The sequence below is a fragment of the Trachemys scripta genome, chromosome 3 (genome assembly GCF_013100865.1).
Source record: "Trachemys scripta elegans isolate TJP31775 chromosome 3, CAS_Tse_1.0, whole genome shotgun sequence".
Classification (NCBI taxonomy): domain Eukaryota; kingdom Metazoa; phylum Chordata; order Testudines; family Emydidae; genus Trachemys; species Trachemys scripta.
In genome coordinates, this window is record NC_048300.1 from 68,227,767 (window position 1) to 68,237,848 (window position 10,082).

Below are 10,082 nucleotides of genomic sequence, written 5' to 3' on the forward strand. Positions count from 1 at the left end.
TTACAGTCATAGTTCTATTCAGAGCAGGATAGGACAGATTTGGAAACGCACTTCAGGACTACCCTGTTACAAGAATCAATAGTTCAGGGACAGAGGGATCCCAGGCATTTGTAAAATAACCTGGTTTGTACAGTAAGTGAAATTTACAGACAGACCAGACAGATGAGGGATGATTACTATTTTCTTTTAGTAACCCAGAGTAGATTGGAGTACAGCCAATATTTTGGAATACAGGACATTTTAAATGCCTAATAATTCTATTGCCTAGGATGCCAGTTTATAGTCAAGCAGTGCTTCAAATTAAGTTTTTCCTTTCTCCTCTAATTTTCTATTAGAAACTTGAATACTAAAGAACAAGTCTGACAGATCTATTTAGGGTAAATTTAAAACATAAGAATAACATTCACTTCTGTTTTGTTAGAGATTTGCAGTGTAAGGAAACATTAGCGATCCCTAGGAAGTTAATAGGATGTTTCTACACAGGTCTCTGAAGAAAATATATTTTTCCCCGCTACAGAATGATAGAGCGCTACACACAGATGAATGCTTTCAAATCACAAGCATTTAATTTTTTAAATGTTAAGTGAGAGGTAAATATATATGCATGTTAGCAACAGAGTGCTCAAAAGCATACCGAAAACATATTCCATACACAGTTAGCAATAGAAGTCTGTACAAAAGTAATAAAGTTACACAATATAAAAAATACTCCATAGTTATAATTTAAAAGTGGGGGAAAAAAAAGACAAGGCAATTGATTTCTCAGTTCATATAATTTATTGCAGTTAGCACACAGTTTAAAAATTCACCAACACACCAATAGTACAAAACTAAACAGCATTATAAGTTATTCCCCCCTCAGGAAAATAAAACATACTATGATTGTCAAAGCTAGATGTCAGTCTAAGTTTTAGAACAAAAGAAGAATGTGAAACTAATAAAAGAAAATAAGCAATCACTCATGAGGACCACAAAAAAAAAAATCCAAGAGAAAGTCCATTTTTCTCAGACACTGATTGTCTTTTCTAAATTAATAAAAATGTATTTTTAAAACCTAGAAACTATTCAAGTAACTAAAGATAATGCTCCAAGGCCATTTTCACAGCTTTTTTTGTTTTAAATGCCATTACAGGGTACAGCCAACTTCACACACATTTGACCAAATATTTCCAAAACAGTCCAGCAATACACAATGGAGTTTTCCATTCAGTATCTTAAGCACAAAAATAGGCTATGTTTACAGTAGTTAAGGCGATCAAATTTTAAACAAAAGCAGAAAAAGAAGGAAAAACAGCAAACGTTTTCCATGCTACTCCCATAGACCTTATTTGTAAGTGCAAGACAGGAAAACAAACACTGTGCAAAATGCTTTTGACCTGTGTGTTGGTCATGAAAACCACACATCAGGCTGCAGTCTCTGCTGCTTGGATACACATAGTCCACTATGCCACCCTGCCGCCCCCCCCCCTTCCCCAAATCAAAGCTTTCTAGTCCTTTCAGCCTGGGGCTTTTTCAGTCCCTAGAATCTTTTCAAAAAGGGGAAGGGGGGGGGGGGAGAGAAGAATAAGAATGACCTATTGTTAATTTGTGCAGCAGGAATTCTAAAAATGCTCATCTGGGTAAATGTATGCATCTAAAGTTTGAGCTGGCGTGGATTTTGTGCAATTAGGTTTTCTTTTAATAAATGCACACAGCACATGCAAATCTTTAAGCCGGTTTGTAAACATTAATATCTTCCTTCTTATGTTGCTAAATTATCAACTTGTAGCTTAAGTTTTATTCAACTTAAAGACAGTGGGAAAGTAAATTTAAATTATATAAAATAAAAACAGTGCATTTATGTTCTTCATAACACCAGTTTTTTTCAGTGGTGTTTTTTCCTAAGGAAATTAAATAATTTTAAACTCACCTCATTAAAGTTATACAATGCAAACAAAGACAAAAATATACTGAAACTCATGCATTTCTGTAGCGTTAATATTTACTTTTCAAAACTCAACTAAGAGCATCAACACAACCTGCCAAGTTCTTTGACACCCCCCCCAGCCCATGTAATCAATTACAGTATACAATAACAGTAATTCACATTTTTAAACACACAGTTCATCACTGCTGAAGCTGCAATATCCTTTTTCATCCCAAGCAAACCTTCACAGACTGAACAGAGTCCCAGTGATCCCAGTGTACTTTCAAAATTATTTTTTCCAGTGGGAACTGTCAGAAATCCAGAAGTTGCCATAATAAGTTTTAAGTCAACTGCTTGTTTAAAAATAGATAATCCAGCATTTCAGAAATTTTCCATTTGGGTCTAAAAGCATTCAGGTTTCCAACAGCTAGAAAGGACTCATACAATTTTAGAAATGTAAAGGAACTAATAAAACTGAAGGGGATTTCTACATTCATATTTTTAAAATAATGAAAAACATTTGGGTCTTAAAATAATGCAGTGTTTGAGGGGTGGAAGAGAATAAAGAAATGTAAAATCTTTTTACAATTTGAGATTTCCTTTTAACAGCGAAGTATTTACTGGCTTATATTCCAAAAAGAGGGGCAAAATAAAAATCCTCTGTAGTTTATTGTCATATTACTTCTAAAGTTCATTTTCTCAGAGTGCTAAATTAGTGAAATGTTCATGCTGCCTTAAAGTGCAAAAACAAGCTAATAGCCAAACTTTCAGATCAAGGAAACAAGATTGCTTTTAGACTGTACCACAACTATATAGATATTTATATATATATTATTAATATATATAAAAAATTATTTCCAAAGTTCTTGTGAGCTATCTTCTAAGGTCCAGTCTCTGACAGTAGGTAAGCTCAGTGCTTCACTTTTGACAGACAACGAGTTCACCAACTCACAGTGAAACTTCCGAATGTGTCTGTAAAGGTCTCCAGACTGCGTGAACCTGCGTTCACACCACTTACAAGCATGTGGCTTCTCCCGGGTGTGAACCACAGCATGGCGGCTCAGGTTGTGGGAATACTGGAAGCTCTTCCCACACTGGGTGCAAGTGTAGGGCTTTTCACCTGAATGAGTCCTCTCATGACGTTTCAAGGTGTACATGCAAGAAAAAGTCTTACCACACAAGGAACAGGTCGGGACATTGACATCAGTAGCAGGCTTGCTGCGGATCCCATCCTGCTCTCGAAAGTGCGTGCTTAAATGGATCTGCAGAATGTGGGGACTAGGAAAGACTTTGTTGCAGAGAGGACACATAAAAATTTGGCCAGCAGGGCTAAGTATATTTGACACATAAGGGAGCAAACTGCTGTCCATGTTTCCTTCCACTTGGACTCTCTCATTCTCAGGAGTTATCATTTCATCATCGCTTGCTTTGTCCTCTCTATCTAGCTCCCTTAAGACAGAATCTTCCCTCATAGGAGCCAGATGAACTGGCTCATAATGTACCCTGTTATTAGTGCTCACACTTTCTTTCACAGTGCTATGTTCCATGTCATAGTCATTAGTGCCAACATCACTTTCATCACAGGAAGTCTCTTTCTCCACCTTCACCTGAACCAGGTTGTTTCTAAGCATGTCCTGTGAAGAGAAATAAGAACTGTTCAGATTTTCTACTCCTGAAAGGCTGGACTTGACAGACAGGTCCAGCACACAGTCAACATCTGCTGAATCCCTCATGGAGGTGACAGACCTCTGGGACAAAGACTCTGTTGAGCTGCAGGGGCTGGCTACTGTTTTTCCAGCTGCTGTTGCGTGTGTCTCTGCCTCTCCGCCAGTCTGGGGAATGCCTGCTGAGTCTGAGGGCAATCTCATCCACATGTTCCCAGGCTCAGCCGCCAAGTCCCTTTTGCTAGGCAGGATGTTCAATTTTTCATCTTCTCCTTCATCTTCATCACTGGGTAAATCTCCTGCTATGTGGCTGCTGCCATCGGAGAGACTCTCCACTTTGTCCGAACAACTTGAGGCATCTTCTTCCTTTTTTGTACTGTCTGCCTCTGTGGTGGCTTTCTCTTTCAGCTTCTTTTTGCAGACTTTGACAATGTCATACATGTGGAGATAACTGGCAGCTGCTAGCACGTCTTCAATGGGCAAGTCTTTGAACTGGAGTTTCCCTTCATACATGAATTCAAGCAGGAGAGCGAAAGCTGGGGCTGTAACAATGTCGCTGTTCAGATGAACAATGTCCCTTTTGTCCAGCTGGTCCTTGTAAAAGAGGTGGAAATACATGCTGCATGAAGCCAGTACTGCTCTGTGAGCTCGGAACTGGGCATCTCCTACCAGGACTGTGCAATCACAAAGAAAACCCTGATGTCTCTGCTCACTCAGACACTGTAGCAAATGTCTACTATGATCAGGAAACTCCATATTGTCTTCATAACCTATAAGCAAAAAGATTGTTTTAATTAAATATGGGTAGAAATATAGCAAACCTACATGTACAAATTATACTCTAGAAACTATTATTTAATTCCCTGGATTTTAATCAAGTGACAACTATACCACAACTAATACACATACAAAATGATTAAACACCCCACAAAACATACTAAAGTTATTTTTATGACTCGACTACAGCAGACCACAACTGCTTATGATCAGAGTTTAGGTAAAGCAATCACTAATTATTTTTAAAAGTATCATTGTTGTTCCTTAAGTCTGTTCAGTGATCCTTTTTAAGCTACTTAAAACAGTAGATTTAAAATAGACTCAAAATACTGTAGGTTTAAAAAGTTGGATTTTCACAGCAAAGAAAATAAAGTGTATTTTGAGAATTAAGCAACTTTCTCTACAAAGTCAAATTGTAACAACAACAACAACAAGAGAGCTTACTGCGTGAAGACAGATGTTACTACCTTAAAATCTACAGGTATAACATACGTAAGGGATCGCAAACAGAGCAAAAGCAAAGATTTATGAAATTTAAAGAAGAAAAAATTATCACACTTATGTTTACATACTTTTAAGGTTTTAAACTTTCCCCAAGCAATATGAGAGCAAAATATTCTATATTAACAGGTAAAACTTCTGAAGAAAGCTATAGATTAAAATGAAAACAAGCGTTGATTATACAAGAAGACTTTTCTTCTTTGTAGAGAAAGGCTTTTAAAAGATGCTTTTTCCCTACAGTTTGCAATACCAAACTAAAAGAAAGTGTTTCAGCATGGGTGTGTCAATTATTCCAGATACTATTCTTCCAAAGGCATTGTTTTCCTACTCACCTTCCTTGAGGAGAAAATCAAGGAAGTGCAAGAGTCAAAACTCAGCTAGAATGTAAAATTTCAATTTTTTTTTAAAAAGCTAATCTATTCCCCCTCTTCTGTGACTAAAAGCAAAGTTCTATGAAACCATTTAAATACAGATTGTGCATTTTGGGATTGGCAATGTATTACTGAAAAATATGTATCCCTCACAATTCAAGATGTATTAAAACTTACAACCCAACCTGAAATATATTCTGTAAAATACCATTGCTGGAATAAAGCAAGAAGATTTACAATACAATCACTTTAAGTGCCCCACAGCCAACATCAATCCTAATCCTTAAGAGGGCTAAAAATAAAGATTGGAGGGCAGCTCACAAGGTAGCTGTGATCAAATTAGGAGGCTGAAAGGACAGAGAGGGACGAAGAAGGAAGCTTATAAACATCTGATCCAGCTGACTGTGGCCATATGGCAGCTGCTGCCCAGATAAAGAGATTAAGAATAGAGGAGTGCGATTACAGCTGTCTGGCCAATTCAGGCAGCTCAAATCTACAAGTTCTAAATTAGTCGCGAACACAAAAACTCCCTCAAATAATTGTTGTTATGCTGAAATAAAAGATCTCAAATATGCATCTGAGAAAGAAAAGAGGAAACCAGTCAAGCTATTCTCCTGGGGACAAAAGTTTTGAAACACACAACTGATTTCTATCTTTCAGACAGTACAGCTGTATGCTTTTGTAGTTCTAGGCTGCTGGATCTTTAAACATGAAGTTTAATGGTAGAATTCACAAAACATTATTTTTATATATCTTTTCATATTTCATTCCAAAACATATTTTTGCTTTATCACCCTTAAAAAATAATACAAAATAGAAACCAGAACCCTCATACTGTCTGCAACTAAAATCTTCTCAATTTTGGTCAGAAATGATGAGCGAACTTGTTATCTCAATGCTTTAAAATGATTAAATTTTATATATATATAATTAAAGTTTCTTCTGATAACATGCACAGGAACACATACTCTCCTGCTACATCCTAAGCTTTTCAACTGAAGAAAGTACACTTATCCATTTAATACTCAATTTCATATATTATCCCTAAACTTGGTTAGAAAAGTAATGTGATTTTTCTGAAATTAAATAAACACATCAAAACAGAAATATGCTGTATCTAATCTATTACTACTCCTACCTTTAGTACACATAAACCTGATTAAGTCCTTTCCTCTTAGTCTTGCTGGCTCCAGGTCTGTTAGATCGGTGGAAAAAAAGCAGACTAAGAGAGACAGATGCAAAGTGGAGATGATGTTAGAGAGGAATGAGATACCTTCTCCACACACAGATCTGCACACACTAACTCCCTGTCTGTGTGTTAGAATAAAAGGCTGAGGGATGGCAGGCTGTCAGCTGCTCTGACATCATGTTCAGATGGAAATGCTACCTCCAGCTGTGCTCCTTTTAATGCCATATGCTACTCCTCTACACTCCTGCCACCAGCTTTTTCTTAGGAGAACTTTTCTCTTCTGTTAGTATAAACAAAATACTTCAAAGTCTCTTTTTTTCAAACTTTCTAACAGAAAAAAAATTGAAAATCCTAAACATATGGGGCTCTACTGTATTTATGGGATAGCAACACTTCTGTCTAAAGATGGTGGACTGCTTTATATATTGACAGCATACTCAAGCTACAGGGCTATCCAGGAAATCCACACTGATTTGTTTTTTATTGAACCCAGAGGTTCAGTTACAAAGATGATATTTTTAACTAAATCTACTGAACTCAACTTATAGTCCACCACTTCAACGTCATTACCTTTAACTTTTTTTTGGGGGGGGGGGGGGGGGTAAGCAGCAGAGATAGTAACCTAACAATTTAAATACATGCCATGACCAAGGCAGTCAGCCTTGCTAAAGCATTATTTTACTCATGTTTAGCCACTGCTTATACTGTAGATCATTTCTGTATGTTTCCTTGGACTGTCATTATTATTCTGATGCATAAATATCACGCAACACTGAAGTTGGACTTTTCTTTGAGAAACCCTTAAGACTATATTATTTCAGAACAGTGAAATAAAATTAAAGGTCAGGAATGCAGGAAATAGCTTAAATTGAACTGTTGTGCATTTTGTACCTGGAAATGTGATCTTACTTCCCAGGTCAGAAAAGATATTCTATCTCCCCTCTGCCCCATTCCAAAACCTTTTATAGTCTACTTTGTAATATTCTTGTGAAGTTGTCAAATATATGTCTAATACATTTGTTGTAAAAAGCTCTTAAGTTCAGTTCTGATATTTTGAAAGGCTGACAAAACAGTTCTGCAACCTAAGCTGGACACACTTGTGCTGTGTTCACTGTGCTGACATCTGTGAATGTCAAATACATCTCTGCACACATACACATTCAAGGGAGTGGGAGAAAGACAGTGGCCTCCTATCAGTCTGAAAAAGCAATGGTCTTAGGTAATGAATTACCATGTGGAGATCTAAAATGGGATGTGGTGATCAATCATCAAAATCAAAGAAGTCAAACAGGACAGAGCAAGTCGTCAGCCTAACTTTCTTTATCACATGAACCAGACTCAAGATAAGATGCTCATGAAATCAACTTCTCAGCAGTGCTTCACCACATCTTCCCCTCACCAGCTACCAACTAATTACAGCACCTCCCCAGTTACTATACAATTCTAGGACCAGTCAGTTACCAAGGGTTAGGGGAGAATCTGTCACTATTATTTATAGAAAGTATTTCCCCCCTGCTTCTCAGAAAGTGCTGCAAAAGGTTGCAGATAAAAGCACCTCTAACTCATTCTGCTCCCTTGTGTGTACATATATAATGTGCACTGGCCAAAACAGGACATACAAAGCAAAGAGACAAAAAAACAGAAGCAGCGGCAGCGCTCAGAGCCGAGGGAAGGAAGCAGCCAAACGTGCAGGAAAAACAGACCTAGGTCACAGCAGCAGCAACAAAACAAAAGTAACCAGAAGCGCTGAGCAGCGAGTCTGTTGCGTGGGGCTGCTGCGCTCCCCCCTCTGTACAGCTGCGCGGACACCCCAGAGCCCAGGGACATCAACTAACTCTGCTCCCACCACACACAAGGGGCTCGTTCCTCGCTGCACCGCCTGCCCCCCAGCCCAGCCCCACCTGGCCCCCAGCGCCCCTTAGCCCCACTGCGCCACCTGCCCCCAGCGCCACCTGCCCCCCAAGACCAGCCCCGCTACATCGCCTGCCCCCATGTCACTCCCTAGCCCCCCCTACCTGCTGCCCCCTCTTCCTCTTCAACTTGAGCCCGCCCCAAATCGCCCCCTCGGTGCCAGCCCCATTCACAGCGGCGGGGGTGGGGTGGGGGGGGAAGGGAGGTGAGGAGAGCGGGACTCACACACTCCGGAGCGGCCCTGAGTCCCCGGGCTCCCTCCGCCTCCTGCAGCCGCTGCCCCGGCGCCTCTTCACTCACTTGCTGCTTCGGGCTCTTGTCCTCCCCCCGCCCGGCTCCCCGCCCCCCGGCTGCGCCGCCCGCTCCGCTCCCCACCCCTCCCCCCCGCTGGCAGCTGAGGAGCGGGGCAGCCGGCGGAGCGAAGCGGGCCCCACGCTCAGCGGCTCCCCATGGCACCAGCGACAGCGCGGAGCCCGGAGCCAGCCGGGCGGGGGGGTCGGGGAATGGGGGGGGGAAGCCGGGCGCACGCACGGCGGCGGCGGCACAGACGGGCCAGGGCTGCGGCACCCAGATGTTCCCCACCCCTCCCTCTCCGTTACTGACTGACAGGCTAGCCTACCCACTCCGCCTCCTCCTCCAATCAGAGAGGCAAACAGGTGTTGACAGACAAGGACTGTCGCCCAGTGAAGGAAGACGAAAGGCCTTCACCTCTGACCAATCAGAAGGAAGAGGGCGGAGCTCTCGGCGCAAAGGCGGAAGGAAGGGTGGTTCACGGCGCGCAGGGAAGGGGCGGGGCAAGAGATGGGGCGGAGTTCTTCGTGCCGGGAGGGGGCCGGGCTTCATTATCAGTGCTGTCCCCCCTCTCCCCCGCATAGCCTCACTCTGGGTCTGGGGCTGAGACTGCTGAAGGAGCCGGGCCAGGCGTAATGCACTATAGGACAGTGTAGGACTGGAGGGGGGTTCCTAGATGAGGGGCAAGGCCAGGGGCAGCTCATGGATCTGCCCCACTGTAACCCTCTGCCTCTGGGATAGGGTGGCTGTCTGGCCTGCAGCAGGCCAGTGCACCATGGCTGCTCCCAGCACCCCGCTGAATGGGAGCCTCAGATCAGCAGCAAGGGATGGGGCCTGCCTCCCCCACAGTGGAACAGAGCAGTGTGAACGAGGAAGGGGTGCAGAGCCACCAATACATACTTCCTGGGAGTTGCCCATCAGATATCCTGTAACCTAGGGGGACATGCACTGAGCTAGGAGCCAGGAGAGCATAAATTCTGGTCCCACCTCTCTTAATTGATATTCATGTCTCTATATACCTCATAGCCCAAGTTACTGACCAAGGCCTTATACCTTAACTTAAAAGGCTGTCAACTAGGGGGGAGGGATAGCTCAGTGGTTTGAACATTGACTTGTTAAACCCAGGGTTGTGAGTTCAGCCCTTGAGGGGGCCACCTAAGGATCTGGGGCAAAATCAGTACTTGGTCCTGCTAGTGAAGGCAGGGGGCTGGACTCAATGACCTTGCAAGGTTAGTTCTAGAAGATAGGATATTAGCCTATCACATTTTATAAATACATTCTACAAGAGAAGAACAGGAGTACTTGTGGCACCTTAGAGACTAACAAATTTATTAGAGCATAAGCTTTCGTGGACTACAGCCCACTTCTTCGGATGCATATAGAATGGAACATATAATGAGGAGATATATATACACACATACAGAGAGCATAAACAGGTGGGAGTTGTCTTACCAACTCTGAGAGGCCAATTA

The 10,082-nt window shown here is 41.9% G+C and overlaps 1 protein-coding gene across 3 annotated transcripts; it reads right to left on the reverse strand.

Annotated features, from left to right (window-relative positions):
- Positions 1–553: 553 nt before the first annotated feature.
- Positions 554–8,910, reverse strand: ZBTB18 (zinc finger and BTB domain containing 18). 3 transcript variants are annotated; one of them, XM_034765001.1, is made up of 3 exons: positions 8,545–8,910; positions 6,358–6,441; positions 554–4,340 (listed from the first exon to the last, which is right to left on the reverse strand). In XM_034765001.1, exons 2-3 carry the CDS (start codon positions 6,368–6,370, stop codon positions 2,758–2,760), a joined length of 1,596 nt encoding a protein of 531 aa, XP_034620892.1. In that variant the 5' UTR covers positions 6,371–6,441; positions 8,545–8,910; the 3' UTR covers positions 554–2,757. The 3 variants fall into 3 exon arrangements, with proteins under 3 accessions (XP_034620892.1, XP_034620893.1, XP_034620891.1); XM_034765002.1 differs by lacking the exon at positions 6,358–6,441 and having other exon boundaries at positions 8,545–8,909; XM_034765000.1 differs by lacking the exon at positions 8,545–8,910 and having other exon boundaries at positions 6,358–6,949.
- Between the last annotated feature and the right edge of the window lie 1,172 nt (positions 8,911–10,082).